Genomic DNA, 18,998 nt, shown 5'->3' on the forward strand with positions numbered 1-18,998 from the left:
GCCTTAAAATGAGTCTGTAAACAAACCGTTTGTCGTTGTCTTTTTGTTTCAGACAGGTGATGTGTTGATTTAGGTTGCTTTAGTAGAACATTAGGATCCGTGAACATTATTCCTGTGCATCAGTAGAATAGATGGAATAAATGGAATGCAGAATAAAAAAAAAGTTTATTTACCAGAAATACTGACAAGCACCTCATCTGCTAACTGTGGGGTCGGCCGGACCAGCAGTAATAAAGACGCTGAGCCGCCGACTAGCTTAAAAACGCTTTTATTCAAAACCACTCGCGGTATCTCTGTGTACTGTAATTTCGTGCCTTCATGCTCAATTTCTATACCCTAGGATACGTCATGCCAAAAGAAAAAAAAGACGGACGTAGGAGCCAGGATATGCTTGCCCCATGCACACTAGTTCTGGATCAACGGGGCAGGTGGCATCAGTCTGATACAAAATCAGCATAGCGTCTAGAGGGGTCGGGATTTTGCCTCAGGTGATATCGCCTACCACTGTGCCTCCCAGCTGTTTTTCGAGGTTTCCCGCTGGTGCTCGGTGGGTCAGGCTGGGGGGAGCATGGAGCTCCATGCGGGCCAGCAGCTGTGCGCACCGCCGTCTGGCACTCCGACGAATCAGGAGTTCCGGGGCGTGGTTGAGTAGCGCCTGGATCATTGGGACCCTCAGGTGCAGCGGTGCCTTCACTGTTCCACCACGAATGGGTAGCTATCGATAAGCGTTTGAAATGAGATACGTTTCGGGTCACAGTCTCTGACCCCTTTGTCACAGTTACCATGGTCCCTTTAACTGCTGTGACCACCCATGGGTCGACTTCGAATGGCAACCGGAACTTCCCTCCTGGGTGACGGTCTTTGACCAGGACGGCGTCCCCGATTCGGACCGATAGCAGGCGAGCTCACTGCCTCCGCGAGGCGTACTCATTGGTGTGTGATCTCCACTGGGCTGAGTGGTTTTGGGGTTCTGGTTGTATTGTCCATGATGGGTGGTGTGGTATGGCATCGGTCACAGTCCGGCCAAAACAGAGTTGACTTGGGGTAACCCTGGTGGTGGCACGGGGTGGGACCCGGTATTCTCGGAGGAACGCGTAGATGGAGCTTTTGACGTTCTGCGACTCGGCTACTGCAATCCGGATCACCTTGGCTAGGTTTTTCACAAACCGTTCCACCTCACAGTTTGCCTGCGGCCACCTGGGTGTGATGCGGCGGTGTCTGGTGTTCCATGACCTTAGGAACTCAGCCCACTCCCTGCTGTTGAAGCGGACTTCACAAAATAGGCCGTGCGTGGCCATCAGTTTCTCCATCTTCGGGATAACCGCTGTAGCTGATGTGGACTGCATGATTTCTACTTCGGGGTAGCGCGAGTAATCGTCTACCACCACTTGCATGTGGGACCCGTCAGGTAGGCTCCCGAAATCTGCACTGATTCTCTCCCAAGGGGCGGTAGGGCCTTCTTCTGTGATGACTGGCGCTGGGGGATCAGGTGACCCACTGGCCTGGCAGGCTGCACACACCCTGACTACTACCTCCATTGCTGGTCTAGGCCAGGGAACCAGACTTTACTTCTGAGCCTATTTTTCGACTTGACGATGCCCTGGAGGGCTCCATGCACCAGGAACACGGCTCTAGACGTCAGGCAGGTAGGCAGTATGAGGCTGAACCCCCGTAGCAGGCACCCTTCTTCGCTCACTGACAGTTCGTGCCTGACATTGAAGAGTGCCTGGAGCTTGGCTCGGGCGTCTGCAGTGAGGAAGATTCCCGGTGTTGCAGCAGGCGCAAGTCTCCTGTTTTGGCCGTCCGTGGTCCGTGATTATGGTGAAGGCTTTGCCGTAGAGATAGAGGTGGAAGTGGGGACACGTCCAGTGGATGGCGATGACCTCTCGCTCTCTCTGAGAGTATCTTTGTTCTGTTGGAGTGAGGGTCCGACTGGCGAACGCGATGGGTGCCCAGTTTCTGCAGTCCTGTTTCTGCACCAGGACAGCGCCTAGGGCCAGATGTAGGAAATTCCTGAATTGCGACTGGCAAATTGCGAGTCAGAGAGATTCGCAATTTGCGAGTCGCGATTCAGGATGCAGGATGGTGTCCCCAAAACCATCTGCAACTCGCAAGAGGGTCACAAAGGCCCACCTCATTAATATTAATGAGGTGGGTCACAATTTGCGACCCCCTTGCGACTCGCAGCACTCACAGGGATGGTGGCCTGCTGTAGACAGCAGACCACCATGTCTGTGACTGCTTTTAAATAAAGCAGTTTTTTTTTTTCCTTAAAGGAAAACGAGATGCATTACAAAATGAAAAAATGTTTTCCATGTCATTCACAAAGGGGAAGGGGTCCTGTGGGGACCCCTTCCCTTTTGCGAATGGGTTACCACCAGTGTGACACTGGTGGTAACTGCGATTGCTTTGCGACCGTGTTCGCGGTCACAAAGCAATGCAGCATCGCGATGTGACTCGCAATTAGGAAGGGGAACGCCCCTTCCTAATTGCAACTCACAGTCCTGTTTTGCGAGTCAGGAACCAGGTTACTGACTCGCAAAACGGGAATTGGGCATTGCGATGTGGGTTTTGCATGTCGCAAACAGCGAAAATCGCTGTTGCAACGTGCAAAACCTTTCCTACATCTGGCCCCTAGTCCGGTGGGGCTGGCATCTACCGCCAGCTGTAACTCTTGCCTGGGGTCACAGAAGGCGAGTGTAGTTTCTGCAGACAGGGCTTTCTTCGTGTCCTCAAAAGCCTTCTCCTGCTCGGCATTCCAGACCCAGGGGTGGTCGGCTCAGGTCAGTACTCGAATGGGGCTAGTTAGGTCTGACAGATTCTTTATGAACCGGCCACAGTATGTGACCATCCCTAGGAAGCTCTGGACTCCGGAGGACTCCGGAGGCAGATGTGGGCGCTGGGGCTTCCTGGATGTCTTGGACTTTGAGGGGGTCTGGACAGATGCCATGTTCAAAGAAGCGATAGCCAAATAAGCTTATGTCCCCCGAGAGTGGGGGCATGAACTAGGATATCGTCGCTTATGTTGAGAACCCTGAGGAGTCCTCTCAGGACCTCCTTGATGGTGTATTGGAACACTTTGGAAGCGGTGGAGATGCAGAAATTTAGGTGGGTGTACCTCCAGAGGCCTGTATGAGGCAGGGTGCAGGGCAATCTGGTAGTACCTCGACCGAAGGTCCATTTTGGAGAACCACTTGGACCCTGAGAGCTCTCCCATGATGTCGTCGATGGTTGGGGTCAGATGTCTCTCCCTTCTGATGGCTTGATTGAGGAGGCGCATGTCCACACAGATCCTGACAGCGTTCGGTTGTTTAGGTTTTTTTGCAACGACAATGGGAGAACCCACGGAGTGGGCCCTGACACCTTTTCGATTATGCCGGCTTGTTCCAGTATCAGGAGTTCATTTTTGACTTTGGGCCATAGATGGAATGCTACCCGCCTGTGCCTGAGGGCAAAGGGGGCTACCGACTCATCTATATGGATTTTGAGGGGTGGGCCCTTTAGGCATCCAATGCCCTCGAACAGTGAGCTAAAATCTCTTAGTAGGCTTTCTAGACCATTGGTGTGAATGCTGAATGCAAACTGTACCAGGTTGAGGCTCTGAGCGGCGCAGCAGCCAAGCAGGAATCCTGTCCCTTCCTGTGATACATAGATCTCGGTTGTGATCTTTGAGTCTTCATGGGCAACGTCTGTGTCAAGCGGGTGTCTGCTTCCGAAAGCATGGACTTGTGCTAAGGTGGGTCTTAGTGGTGGTGGGTCTGTGAGTTTTTGGTATACGTCTTCAGCCATGAGGTTAATCGACGCTCCGATGTCTATTAGGGCTTAAACGGGCTGGTGGTGCAGCACACTTGACACATGGGCAGTCGTTGGTTGCAGACGGTGTGTATGACATGAACTACCTGTTGGTTGTCGTCCATGTCACTATCGGAGGCGGTGGTCGGAGAGGCAGTTACAGCTCGGATGGGCTTCTTGGTAGTAGGTGTCTTTGGTGTGGAGCGGCAGACTTTTGCAAAGTGGTTGAGTTTGCCATACGCGCTGCAAGTTTTTCCTCGAACTGGGTAGCCTGCCGGATGTGGTAGTAGGTTCCCGCACCATCTGCAGACCTTATCTCTGGGTTTTCCTCTTGGAGTGTCAATCTTGCTTTTTGGTGTGTCTGCAGTCACTGCATTGACGGGTTCTGTCTTCACCTGGACACCTGGGGGGTTATTCCAACTTTGGAGGAGGTGTTAATCCGTCCCAAAAGTGACGGAAAAGTGACGGATTTACCACCAGCCGTATTACGAGTCCATTATATCCTATGGAACTCGTAATACGGCTGGTGGTATATCCGTCACTTTACCGTCACTTTTGGGACGGATTAACACTCCTCCAAAGTTAGAATAACCCCCTAGTGTCTGTTCCATGTGCGCAGCTCTTGTTTTGGACAACTCTTGTGAGCGGCCTAGGGTGAGGATGTCTCTCAGCCACATGTTCCGTTCCTGTAGGATGCGCTCCTGAAGTTTCAACGAGGAACAGCCCGGGATGAATTGAGCTCTTATTTCGTCTTCCTCATCAGGCAATGTGCACATGCTGGCTAGCTCTCTTAGGCACGCATAGAACATGTCTACTGATCCGTCGGCAGTTTGGTGTGCCTGGCGTAGCAAGAAGCATTCATAGTCCGGGTTGGCGTATGGTACGAAGTGCGCAATTATTGCCTCCTTTAGCATGATGTATGTGTGTGGTTTCGTCTTGTGCACAGACTTGGAAATCTTGTGGATGTCCGCCCAGCCTAAATAGTGAAGTAGGGACCTCTTCCGTTCATCTTTTACTTTGAGTGCCAAGCAGACGTGCGAGGATCAGCGCAGAACACCACAGTCAGGATGAGGCTGAGATAACTTGACTCCAGAGCAAAGAAAAAATAATTCTCACCTCTTGGTAAAGACTGGGGCAGGTAGCTGCAGAATGAGCCTTAGATGGGTCTTCTCTTTGGCACTCAACTGGCACTGGGGTGAGGCTGCAACTGGTTGCCAGCAGAAACGTGGAGAGATGAGCCTACGAGCTCTGTAGGCCAGGCAGCGTGTTGGGGTGGCACCGCTGAGAGTGTGCGGCAGTCTCTGGAGAGGCTGGGAGAAAACACCTCTACGGTAGTTAAAAGGGTGGGGCCTCAGGTGCCCTGCTGTCAGTGAAGTGCGCAGCTCATTTTGCGGCCTCAGGCTGGTTTCAGGACGGCGGGGTTGCGGGTGCCAGGCCACCGCGTGCAGGCAGGAGGGAGCACGGCTGCCAGGCCGGCTGGAGTCACACGCGTAAGTGCTGTTGGTACAGGCAGCATCTCAGCGGCTGCAGGATGAGGGGCACCAGAGTGCGAGGGAGTTGCGACCGGGACCAGGTGAGGCAGCGGGCTTCACTACCCCTCTTCGCCTATTGTAGGGTCCACCGGACCAGCGGTAATAAAGACGATGAGCCGCCAACTGCTTGAAAACGATTTTATTCAAAACCACTCTCTGTGTACTGTAATTTTGCACCTTCGCGCTCACCTTATATCACCTAGGATACATCATGCCTGGGCGCTGGCATTATACCCACGAATGAGGGGTATCCCAGGGTGATATCCCTGTAAAAAAGTGCAGGGTGGGCTGGCCCAACCACGAGGGCCAGTGCTACACTGACCATGAGAGAACACTGCAACAAGAGAGACACAGTTTGTTTCTGTTTAGCTCAAAAAGTCCTATATATGTCGGTGGCGGTCAGGCCTATGGTTTGAAGTGGAGGAACAAAAGCACACTACACTGGCCCTGCTGTATACCACATTAAAATAAGTAAAATAAAGCTTGTACTGCTAAATACCAACCCTAGAATATTGTGGTATTGTAAGGTGAGTGCATATAGGGAAGGATAGATTTACTAGTTGTAACTCTACCTCTACGTATCTTGAAGATATATGTACTGGATAGGTACAAATCTGTGGAGTTAGGCATAGAAAATCTAGACTTACTTACCTGTCATTTAAAAACAAAAATATTTTGTCCTTAATATTGTGCCCCATTGATACTGTGATATATTCTGGGCTTGATATTCAGGATGCCCACCAAACTAAATAATATTTCAAGAGGCACTATTTTCACATGTATCAACAATGCAAAAGTTGATGTATACTTTAACACAATGTTGTGGCCTATTCTTAAATGTGGCAAACAGTCCATTGAGCCGTAAAAGCACTGATCTACTAAAGCTAATGGCTGAAGAAAACTGACTCAAAGCCCTTTTCTACAAGTGTACATGTGCTGTGTGTGTTATATGTTTGCGTTTTATGTATTGTGTGTGTGGTGTGTTGTGGTGTCATAATGGTCAAGGACAGTTGTGCTGTCAAGCCAGACCTAAAATAAACAACGCTTCTTAGCAAAGTAGGTAGAGTAAGTTCAAATGGATTTTCATGTTTTTTTACTATACAGCTCCACAATTAGTATAGAGTGAATATAATTATTGTAGTTTAAGCGTGCAGATTTCATCCCTCACAATTATTTTTTTCAATTTTCACAATATTTCATGAAATATATAGAAAAAGGTCCATCAATTTCACATGACCATTGCCTTCTTTTCGTCAGTTGTATGGATGTTTGGTTTATACCAGAATCCTTCTTCATCACAACCAGCAGCCAACAGTTAAACCTCTTCTGGAGTCTTTGCAGGAATTCTGATATGCCTACCTTAGAGTTGTTGTTCGGGCAGGGTCCTGTGTTGGAAGAATGTATCCTCCACGAACAAAAAGACGAATTGTATCCATAGGCGCAGGAATGGAGGTGGATCTTTGGTGATATGAATTTGGTATCTCCTCACCCTTGAACAGAAATACACTTTATTTACTTAAAGGTTTAGATGTACACATTACTGATGTTATGTACACATGAAGACAACAATATATGAAGTACTAATTATGTCAAGCAAACTAGGATATTTGGAAGAAACATAGTTTAAGGGCCTTAGTCAAGCCCAGGAGTGGCAAACCTTGGTCCATAAGGTTGTAGCCATGCTAGATTTATAAATTATGAAACAGTATCTAAATAAATCCCATTTCCTCACCATACGAATGTAACTATTTTAAAAAGCTGAAATTATTGCAGCTTTAGTCCTCAATGACCAACTTTGGGCACCCATAAATCAAATTTTTATTCTCATCATGCTGTCATTCTTGATGTACATTTAAATTCCCAGGTGGCAGTTTTTGTCATGAATGGTTCCAGGGAAAAAGTTTTAAAATTAAGATAAGGTATCAGTTTTCCACCAATTTCCTCAGGTACACAATATCAAGGAGTATTATATGTACCTATTCCTGAATCACCGTTTTGTTACTTTTTTTAATATCTTTGAAGGTAAATCCAAAAATGATGATGTGCAGCCACTTTAAAAGCAAACAGTGAGTGGAAAATTATGATCAATGCATAGATGTGATAGACATTGTACAAATAAGCAATGATATCTCACATACAGTATGCAACTGAGAGGTGTGGCAGGGCATGTGTAAAAGAGACATATGTGTTAGTTGAGTAAAAGAGTAGAAGAGATTACTGTTGAAGAGATTACAGGTTTTACCCTAGCCTGTCATATTTCCCACTCCTGAGTACAACACCCATAGGAACGGCAGGGTCAGTGACATATTCTAATCTTTACAACTGCCGAGTAGAAGCTTTGCAAAAAGATGGACATACACCATGTGCTACAGACATCCACAATCCAGCAGCTATTGGTGCACACAGCAACACTGGCTTTAACCCAGGCATTTTCCCCTGCTGTACTAAGCCTTTGTTTGGCTATTTGGGGTAGTTCACTCTTAGGTCCCCATAACCTTTTGTTCACATAAGGGATCAAATCCAAATTTGTGTCATTTTTTTCCAATATCCAGCAGATTCTAAAGGTATCAGGGTTTATGGATTACCCTGGCGGCGTCTGAGAAAATGGGCAAAGTATAGCTGGATTTTGAGGGGCAAATTTATGCTTTCTTTGCACTGAATTAGTGTAATTTTTTATGCTAATTCCGTACAAACTTAACTCTATATTTATATTTTGATGCTAGACCGGTCTAGCGCCAAAATATTGGAGTTAAAGTCATTTTTTGAATGCTTGAAACCACCTTGCGTCAATGAGATGCAAGGTAGGAGTTCCCGTCCAAAAAATGAATCAAAGCCCCAAGCACCTTATTTATCCTCCAGTGCAAAAAAGATGCACGGGGGAGGCGGGCCTAAATAATGGGGCTAAGCCTGCTTAGGCCCATTATTTAACGTCAGGGTCAGAGCAGGAGTTAGGGGACCTGTGGACCCATTTCCATAGTCAAACATCATTGAAAGAGCCCAGAGGTGCCCACCCCAAGCCCCAGGATCACCCCCACCAACACCAGAGGGACACCACAGGATGGGGACCCCTTCCCAGGTAAGGAGGGTAAGTAGAGGTAAATATTTCAAAAATTGTTCTAAAGTGCCGTTTGGGGACCTGAAATGGGTCCCCTACTTGGCACTGGGTGCAGTCGCCATGCCCAGGGGACCCTTGTCTCCTGTACTGGCCATTGGGGTGGTGGGCATAACTCCTGTCTTTTATAAAGACAGGCGTCATGTGGTATGGATGGTTTTGCATCAGGAAATGACGCTAGGCTGGTTAAAGGCATTTTTGTTTGCCTCTAACCAGCCTAACATCATTTTTTGGTGCAAAATACCCTACCCTCGTACCACCACCCCTACCCTGCTAATGTTATTTTCCCAGACGCTAGACCACCCTTTGTGCCGGCTTGTGGGATTCCATAAATTTGGTGTCCGGCTGACGCTCTGGAATACCCCAAGCTGGCACTTATACTTTTTGATGTAAAACTGGGTTTGCACAGTTTTGCGTCAAAAAGTATAAATATAGGCCTCAGTTTTTGGGGGAAAATGGGAAAAAAATACTGCAGAAGAAATTGTCTGTTTTTTTCACTGCAAATGGCATCAACAAAGGGTTTGTGGTGCTAAAATCACCATCTTCAGGAACAGGAAGACTTCAATCAGAAAAACACATTTTTCAACACAATTTAGGCATTGTTACTGTGACATAGTCCACTTTTCCTATTTTTCTGTGCTTTCAACCTCCTTCCAGTTAGAGGCAGAAATGGGTGTAAAATCAATGGAGGATTCCCGAAAGCTATACATTTCTGAAGAGTAGACAGACTTCAAAGAGTGGCTTTGAAGTTCCCCTTTCAGCCTAATCCTGTCCGCCAGGATCCATGTGGGGGGTTATCAGTCGTTTGTGTGAGGCCAGTCCACTGGCCTTTGAAGTGTAAGAGAGCGCCCCACCCACCCTTCCTGCCCAGGGAGACCCAATCAGTATGCAGATGAATGTATACCTAACTGAGTGTCCTGTGTTTATGGCTGTCTGGGTGTTAACCAGCCCAGATCAGACATGGATTGGAGACAGGCTGTAAAGCACAGATGACAGTAAGTACATAGAAATACCCACTTTCTAAAAGTGGCATTTCTAAAATAGTTATAATAAATCCAACTTCGCAAGTAAGCAGGATTTTCTATTAACATTCTGGACATACTAAACCTGACAGGGCTACTCCTTACAGATCAGAATGTATCACTCAAAAGTATATAAGGGCAGTTCTGATACTGGCCTATGAGAGGAGCAGGCCTCATACAGTGAAAAAAGAATTGATGAGTTTTTCACTACCAGGACATGTAAAATACATAAGTACATGTCCTGCCTTTTACTTACATAGCACCCATGCCCTATGGGTTTCCTATGGCCTACCTTAGAGGTGACTTATATGTAGAAAACAAGGTGTTTAAGGCTTGGCAAGTAGTTTTAAACGCCAAGTCAAAGTGCCAGTCAAATTATGCACACAGGCCTTGCAATGGCAGGTTTGAGACATGCTTAAGGGGCTACATATGTGGGTCTCACAACCAGTGCTCCAGGCCCACTAGTAGCATTTAAGTTACAGGTCCTGAGCACATCTAGTGCACTTTACTAGGGACTTACAAGAAGATTAAATATGCCAATTGGGTAGGAACCAATGTTACCATGTTTAGGGGAAAAAGCACATGCACTTCAGCACTGGTTAGAAGTGATAAAGTGTCTAAAGTCAACAAAAAGGAGGTCAGAAAAAGAGGAGGAGGAGGCAGGCAAAAAGTTTGGGGTGACCCTTCAGAGAGGGCCATTTTCCAACATTCACACAGAATCCGAGGTACCCAGAGGCAATAACTGAGCTGCACCTCGCAAATGTTTTTAACTGTGTACCGGATATACAGCAATTCATAGGGTGAAATATAAATAGGGAAACATAGGTTTCACGGAAACTAATGTATTTCTGAAATGGGCATAACATATGGAGTTTAGAAGCAGGCGTTATTTGCACATCTCTAAATTTGTGAGTACCCATACTAGCATGTGAATTACAGGATATTTCTCAAAATTACCTCTTTCTTACACATTGTCTTACATTTGGAAGGTGCAAATGCAGACAAATACAATTGGTAATAACACTTGTTAAGCTATTTATTTTGTGTTCCCTTAAATCTCCCAGTAAAAATGGTACCTCACCTGTGTGGGTAGGCCTGGTGCCTGCAACAGGAAACAGCCCAAAACACAACAAGGTTACATCAAATTTGTCCACGCAAAACGAACCCATTTTTTGCAAAGTGGATAGCTGTGGTTTTTGGGCCCAACTTTAGCTGGCACCTAGATAAACCTAACAAACGTGCTTTTTTGAAAACTAGACACCTAGGGGAATCCAGGATGGGGTGACTTGTGTGGATCTCACCAGGTTGTTTTACCCAGAATCCTTTACAAACCTCAAACATTGACTGAAACAAAAATTTCCTCACATTTCTGTGATGGAAGGTTCTGGAATCTGCACAGAGCCATAAATGTCCTTCCACCCAGCATTCTCCTAAGTCTTTTGATCAAAATGGTACCTCACTTGTGTGGGTATGCCTAGTGCCCACAAAAGGAAACGGCCCAAAACACAACATGGATACATCAATATTTCTATGCAAATCTGACCCATTTTTTTCAAAGTGGGTACTGTCGTTTTTGGGGCCTGCTTCAGCTGGTACCAAGGGAAGCCTAGCAAACCTATACATTTGTAAAAACTAGACACTAGACATTTTCCTCATATTTCTGTGACGGAATGTTCGGGAATCTGAGGGGAGCCACAGATTTCCTACCACTCAGCGTTCCCCTCGGTCTCCCGATAAAAATGATATCCCATTTGTGTGAGTGGGACAAGTGCCTGCGACAGGAAATGGCCAAAAACGTGTATAGTTTGAGGGGGAACCAAAGCGGGTCCAAAAGGACAGTTTTGTTTTAGTACGTTTTTAGGCTGACTGCTTTGGGCACCCACATAGGTGAGGTATCATATTAATCAGGAGATCGAGGGGAGTGCTGTGTGGTAGGGACAGTGTTATTTCTGTTTCTGAAAGAATATGGCACAGAAATACAAGGAAAATGTGTGATTTAGTCACATTTTGAGGTTTGCAGGATATTGTGGGTAAGAAAATGTTATGGAATGGATGTGAAGTACACCACCATGGACTCCCTCAGATGTCTAGTTTTCAGAATTGTTTGGGTCTGGTAGATTTTTCCAGATGGCCGCCTACCCTGCCCCAAAAGTGCAGCTGTTCACCATTGCAAGTGAGATGATACTAGCAGTTAGCCAAACTCTCCTGGGCTAATTTGTAAAAACAACACCAAACAAAATTACCTTTCCTATTGCTTGCCATTGGGGTGAAATTCTTTAGTCTGCAAAGGAGCAAAAGGACTGTTTCTACATTTTTGAGGGGGTTATGGCATGACCATGACCTTGCTGGGCAGCCCCCATCCAAAGTAATTCATGGTGTCTAGTGGGCTTTCTGCCCCCAATGGGGACAGATGGGGATAATTGCCCCCATCTGCCCCCTCCACCGGAGGACAGAAAGAATGTTTCCCTATTTTGTGGGGCATGGCCATGCCCACACTGGCCAGCTCCCACCAATACAAATTAAAAAAGCAATCCCTGGTGTTCAGTGGGCTTCTACCCCTATGGGGGCAGATGGGGGTAATGGCCCCCATCTGCCCCTTTGGAGGAGCAGAAAGATTGTTCCCATATGAGTATGGGGTAGTGGGGGCATTAGCATACCCATCTTTTATGAAAAAATAATCCCTGGTGTCTTGAGGGCTTTCTGCCTCCCTCCCACAGGAGCAGATGGGGTTAATAACCCCCATCTGACCCTCAGGGGTCAGAAAGACTGTTTGTGTCTGGGATGGAGTGGGGGCATTGGCATGCCCATTTTGGGCAGCCCCTATACTTTTTTTAAACTATAATCCCAGGTCCCTAGTGCGCTCTCTGTCCCCCAGGGGGTGCAGAAATATTGAACTGTGCAAAATAAAATGGGGAAGCAAAAGCTCTTGCCCAAAGGGCCACTCCCCACTCCCTGGTGCCTAGTGGAGTGGATCTCTGCTTCGGGATCACCCTCCCCTTTCTAATGATGCCTCTCCCATCTGCCTTTGTGCTCAGGGGGCTGAGCTAGCCCCCTGAGCACCTAGGCAGTGAAAGAGAAATGAGGCGATTGGCTCATTTCACTTTAATTTTCAGTGAAATTACATCAGCACACTGTGCTCTCTGCTCATCATTTCAATGAAAACCAAAAACAGCCTCTAGAGCTGGGAAAGCTTTTTCCCAGCTCTGAGGCTCGTTTTACAAAAAACGAATCCCTCTGCTGTAGACACGAGCATCAGTAAGCATGTCGTAACCATTCTGTCATGCGCACCAAAGGGGTTAATACTGGTCATGTTTTTACCCTTGACAACTGGCCAGGCCACTTAAATTGTTTTTGTAAATCTTTAAGCTTGTTTTACGAAATTCTGGCAAAGTCAAAGACTTTCAGCATAAAAAGGCAGAGCTATTGTCTTTGCCAATGCTTTTTTGCTAATTGTACGCATGGTAGGCAATCATGCAATGGATTTTCTATTACAGAACCCATTCCAAGACGGCTGCTGATGCAAGCGTGTGTCATAGGGCATGCTTTAATTACCATTTCACCATGGTGGACAGCCATGTTGGAACAATATATTAAAATGTAATAAAAAGTGAAACACCCTTTTTTGATGTGCTGAAAACTAAATAAAAGAGCCCTCAGACGTATGCAGTGGAAGAATATAACTCAACCACTCAGGAGATTGAGACTGAAATGCTCCCAGACAGGAGAAGCATATAAACAGGGAGGAAAGCTCTGAATCAAAAGCAGACAACTGAGACAAACAACAAAGGCATCCAACCATGAGAAAGCAACTGACTCAAAGTCTACTCCTATTAAATGTGTGTATTACTAACAATATGTCTGTCTAAAGACAAATATAGCTGTCTGTCGACTAGACTTGAAAACAACCAAATGCCATAATTACACAGCGTTTTATTATCTTTTTACGAAGGGACAAAGACTGCTGGGCAGTGGCAGTGGTCAGTGCTTAATGTGGACCCAAAGCACAAACCAAAAATGTATTTATAGTCCTTAGGAAAAAATTAAAGTACCTTTGGCATGCACAGAAATCTCATGCCCTTATCCTGCAAACAAATATGTTGATGATGATTTTGCATCAAAGCTTTTCAAAATATGTTGATCCTGATTCTGCAACAATGCAGTCTAACTCTTTAGAGCAGCATTAAGCTAGACACAACGTGTATGTGTGTGTCACATACAAAGAGAACTGCACCAGCATCTACCTTGATTTGGCCTAGAATGGAGAGTCATACTACATCATATTCTGTGTTCTTGTCTGAGCAGCAGTGCTCTCACCCACCATTTTCTCCGAACGTGGAACAGGGAGGCCTATTCCTCCAAGATGGGATTGACTCTGGGTGCAAATTCTCATTGCAACAGACTCATGGAGGTCCTCGGGTCTCTAGTCAATAGTCGGTGACCAATGGTCACCTGCAGAGCCAGGGAAATCCAGGCCTGCCTTTGGCAGTTCCATGTGCCAGTGTTGAACATTCTAGGCTAATCCAGGGAGCCTCCCTCAATAAGAAAGTAGTCACGATTCAAGTGAAGGAAGTAGAGGTGCTTAGTACAATTTGTCTTCCAGGAGAAACATCCCAGCCGCTCTCTTCAGCCAGGCACTGTTCCACATTTCAAATCCTAAGAATCTCTTCAGAGCCATTTTACATTGGAACTCTGAATACAGCTGACATATTTACATCTCTACTTATCTACTTTGACTATTGACATTGGCTACTGCAAAGCATAGGTTGCCACAGTTCCCTCAATGAAGTGAATGTCCAAAAGTGTTTACTTCACTTGTGCGATGAATGCCCCAACATAAATGAAGCAATGCCTCTTTACTGTAATGGCAGTGCTGGCATATTCAGTATTATTGAAAGGGTCATCATTGCAGTGCTGAAATGAATTAATTTAGTTTTTGATGCAGCCCATACACCCTGAGGTTCAGGTCCTTGTTGCATTGGTTTTGATCTGTTTTCATGGCCAAAAAGATGAGCTTCCACTAATGCCCGTAAAGCAATAACAAGTATTACAGATATTAAAAGTGATCCTAATCCTCTCATGTTAGAAATAGGCTCACCAAAACAGGAATCATGTTAGAAATATAATGGTAAGCCCAGACCAAAACCACATCCAATGATGGGAAGAGGCGATGAAGGGCCTGGATTGGCCCACTTTCAATGACAGAGAGGGTGGTGAGAATTGCCCTCTCTGCGATATTTATTACACTGTCTGTGACTAGACTCTGAGAACATTGGGGCTATATCCCAATGTCATGGTATTGAGTGGTAAAAAGGCAGTCTATTGATTGTACTGGGATATCCAGAGGCAAAACACAAGTCTGCTGGATGGTTCAATGAGCAATGTGGAAGAGCCATGGAGATGTGGAGAGTTTTTTTTTTTTTATCACCACAGGATATTGAGGATAGAAAACGGAAAGGGACTTGCTTTAGGAAAGCAACCATAGGATCCAAATTGGAACAGAAGATGAAGGCATGGGATGATAGATGCCTCGTGTACAGAATGGGATTTTAGACAATTCTGGAAAAGAAATGTAGAAGGAAAACAGGCCTACTCTCAAAATGCCACAATTCCTGCAGATAGTTGGTTACACAATTTCAAGACTATATACAACTCATCAAAGGAAAATAGTTTCATTTCTTGGTACCTGAAAATAGAAAAGTCTCCCTTTGCCTTTAGGACATTTTGCTTACTTTTAAGAATAGACCATACAACAAGTGCATCTCCCTGAAGTGTGTTTCTGTAGATCTATATAGATATAGCCATCCTTTAGGGTCACCCATATTGCTAAAGTACTTCGTGTAAGATGAAGACGGGTTTCGTGAAACCAGGGGAACATTCAGTACCATGCCGATTTATAAAAAGGGAAAGGGCTGATTCCATCTGTTATTGGCCGATTTCCATAATAAACCTTTTGTTCAGGTGTGAGTAGAATACTCTGGGGGATCTGCATGCTTCGGAATAAAAGAAAGGATACCCTATTAGATGTCCAGCTTACTTCTCCTGGAGGCTGGGGACAAAAAATCGGTGTTTACACATGCATATTTTAAATTCATAAATATGTCACAGTCAAAAAGGCGGAATTCCATCTGGAGTTTACGTCAGAAGTTTTTTTGCGGAGCTCGGGACAATAATTTCATGCGGGCAGCGTCCCGACCTCGCCTCATAATTTTGGGCAAATCAATTAATCTCCTTGTGCTTAAAAGTAAGTAAAGTATGGTTTTCTTGTAAAGTGCTCTGATTCTCTAGGGCCATGTTTGGCGAACATAAAACTGCACAAAAAAAAACTCATTCAAGCACCTATTTTGAAGTTAAAAAACATATCGTCCTGTGAAAGAAAGAGAAAACCAGGCAGTGCCAGCCTGTGGCACCATCTAGGTAGCCGATCAAAGTCGTAAAATACATTTTGCAGCATGAGCACAGGTCCTAACAAAGTATGAGACCTGGGAATGATTGTCTCTCTCTAGCCTCTAATGAAATCCCCGACCTGTTGACTTTCAGTCTCTTTAGCAGGCCCAAAGTATGGTTGATCCTGTGAAATATGTAGTGAAGGATGAGATGTTGACTTTGTTATTCAATATGTTCTCACCATTGTGTGCCATGGTCTGTTTCATCCCCAGTGATTTCCAGACCCCATCAACTACTAGTGAAAAATATTGCCCGACATTATTACACAAAGGCGACACTACTGTTTTCACAAACAGCCATAAGTCTAGAATATTTTAATTATTTTGTTTTTGTTTCATTTAATCAAGCATGCAATTATACAGCAATAACAGACAATGATGAGACTTAACATGGCATGGCTGTGTTAACATGTTATACTGCCAGATACATATACATTGAGGTACCTCAAACTGCTTCCAGTCATGTGGGTGTTCTCAAAGACTTCTATCCAGAGAGAGAAGAATAGGTTGATCATGAGGCCGCTTGCTCTCCTGTCAGCCTCACCAGCTTATAACATCAAACAAGACATGGGGTACCCAACGTGGGGGACAGGACAAAGTGTTCAGTTCTTTTGCTTTTTCATTTGCATTTAACCCCAATCGCACTTTCCCATATCAATTATCAGAGAAATGTTCAATTTAGAATAAAATAGAGATAACCCATGGATTGATTATGTACATAGAACTCAGGCGTGGATTGGCTGTAGTAATGCCTTCAAAGCATCAAATGGGATTCAGGCACTTGGCAATTTGTAGTACTTTCTACTCTGATTCATTGTTGGAAAGGGAAATGACTGAACTGAGAAAGTCAGTGATAAAGGCCAAAGAATCTATTTTGACGATTCCTGAAATCCTAGCTAAATTGGCTTTCTATGGTTTACAAAAGGAAAACAATTTTATTGAGTTTGGGTTTCTTTGTGGTTGTACTAAGGGGCATATTTACATGCCCCTTGCACCATCTTAGTGCCCCCATGGCGTGCGTAATTTGTTTACACTAAGGCAGCGTTATGGTGGCCTTTCCACACACCAGCTTTACAAAGTGGCGCAATGCATGCATTGTGCCACTTTACAACCCCTTCCACCACATTATGTTTGTGCCAGGCATAATATATACAAGAGGGGGGGCAGTCCGATACAGGGACACCACAAAAATGGCGTAATCAAATTTACTAGATTTCACTGTGCCATTTTTTCCTTCATTTTTAACACCTGATCAAGGCAAGCGTTAAAATGATGCACCCGTTAAAATCAATGGGCCTCCTTCTGCTTTGCTGGACTAGCGCCAACATTTTTTATGCTAATGCAGCAAAGCACTACAACTGCGTCAAAAATTCTGTCGCTGTTGTGGTAACAACCGCCATGGTGCACCATATTGTAAATACGGCGCAATCATGGTGTTGTTAGGTGGGGCAAGGGCAACGCAAGAGAAGTGGCACATCGGGACCGATACACCCCTTTTTCCATAAATATGCCCCTAAGTTTCCACTGGGGCATATATTTAGAGGAGAATGAGATATGCTGCCCCTGCGTCTGATTGTCAAGCAAATTTGCATGCAGTTTTTCTTTTTTGTGCTTTTTAACTGTCCAAGAAAAGAGTGCTCGCAATAATGCTTTTAAATTCTCATCTTACCACTTTGGCAGCTGACAAAATTAAAACAGTGCCATTAAAATTGAGAGGGGGTTAGGTGAATAAATAGGGTTAGCTAGCGTTCTAATGTTGTTTAATGCTGAGAAGCTCTTTTATTCTATTGATGTTGTTATGTAAGATCTATATTATCGAAATAAACGTTGACTGACTGAGTTAGCAGTTACAATTAATGAAATGGGGTGTCTGACTAGCCGACTTTTCCACTTATCCTTTGCTCATGAATACTGGGGTCTTGATTTAGGGTTCGATCGTCACGGAAAATCCTCTGATACCTAGAGGGAGTTCTAAACCCAGAGGCGTTATAAAAAAAAATGTTCCAGGCGCCATATTTTTCCGCGCTTTGCACTTAGCATCGCAAGGGCACCATTAGGGCGCAGTCCACATTAGAAGAAAGACTAGCTCATCACAAATGGTGATAAACGAGGCCATCTATTGTGTCTCTTCTTTCCCTCGGTGGCCTACCCAATTTCCCTGATTGCGCGGGAAGGAGTTTGTGCTACTGTGCTGATCCTTGAGTGTTTGACACAGACTTCCAAATGGATACAAATTGATCTGCAATACTGTATGTTGCACTTGCAAGTTATAGGAAAACACGATATATTGTTTTATTAGTACATACCGTGTAGTAGTCGAACCAACGGGCCTTGGGGAAATAAACGTCCACTGATGTTGCTCCCTGTAAAGGACATAAAATAGATAGATTTTCTATACATCAACACAATTTTAATTAAAAGCCTGTTCACATAACATTAATTTTCTTTTCTGAACCGACCGCTTGGTACTGCAGCGCTCTACTCCACCAAAGCCTAACACACACTCAGGCACAGATTTAAGATGGCCTCTCTACTCCTTGTGCCACATTAGTGGCATTTTTCAAGACACTAATGTGGCCAAACGAGGCCAAATTCGCGGTGCCATATTTACAAAGTGGTCAATGCATACATTGCGCCAATTTGTAACCCCTTGTGACACATTATGCCTGCACCAGGCATAAGATATGCCAGGGGGCCATTCCTTCTTTAGGGAGACCCCAAACATGGCGCATTGGAATCTAAGAGATTCCACTTCATCATTTTTAGCGGCTATTTTTAACACCTCCACAGAGCCGACCTGGAGACTGCAAACAGAGCCCTGTTAGATGCAATGTACAGAGAAAGCATTAGCGCTCACTTACTCCAATATTTTGAGGACATTGAGGGCTCCGCAGTGTTTAGGGGGTGGAATGAGATGCCATGAATGTGGTAATGAGAGGACATTGTATTAAGACCTCTGGGGGGACAGGTATCCCTCCTTTGTAGTGTGCATGAGAGACACGCTTGTTCACCACTGAAATAGAGGCGGTAACGGTTGCTGAGGCTCAAGTTCATTTGCATGACCTGAGAAATCGGCATAGAGAAGAAACACAGTACT

At 45.2% G+C, this 18,998-nt stretch overlaps 1 protein-coding gene across 1 annotated transcript in view; it reads right to left on the reverse strand.

Annotated features, from left to right (window-relative positions):
- The window catches only part of LOC138288300 (lysosomal alpha-glucosidase-like), an 881,508-nt gene that overhangs the window by 155,099 nt on the left and 707,411 nt on the right, over nucleotides 1-18,998 (reverse strand). The window contains exons 18-19 of the mRNA XM_069229744.1: nucleotides 18,208-18,264; nucleotides 6,684-6,814 (exon numbers count right to left, since the gene is read on the reverse strand). Of these exons, the coding sequence (XP_069085845.1) occupies nucleotides 6,684-6,814; nucleotides 18,208-18,264 (188 nt within the window). The remainder of the gene's footprint in view (nucleotides 1-6,683; nucleotides 6,815-18,207; nucleotides 18,265-18,998) is intronic.

This window comes from Pleurodeles waltl, chromosome 4_1 (genome assembly GCF_031143425.1).
Source record: "Pleurodeles waltl isolate 20211129_DDA chromosome 4_1, aPleWal1.hap1.20221129, whole genome shotgun sequence".
Classification (NCBI taxonomy): Eukaryota; Metazoa; Chordata; class Amphibia; order Caudata; family Salamandridae; genus Pleurodeles; species Pleurodeles waltl.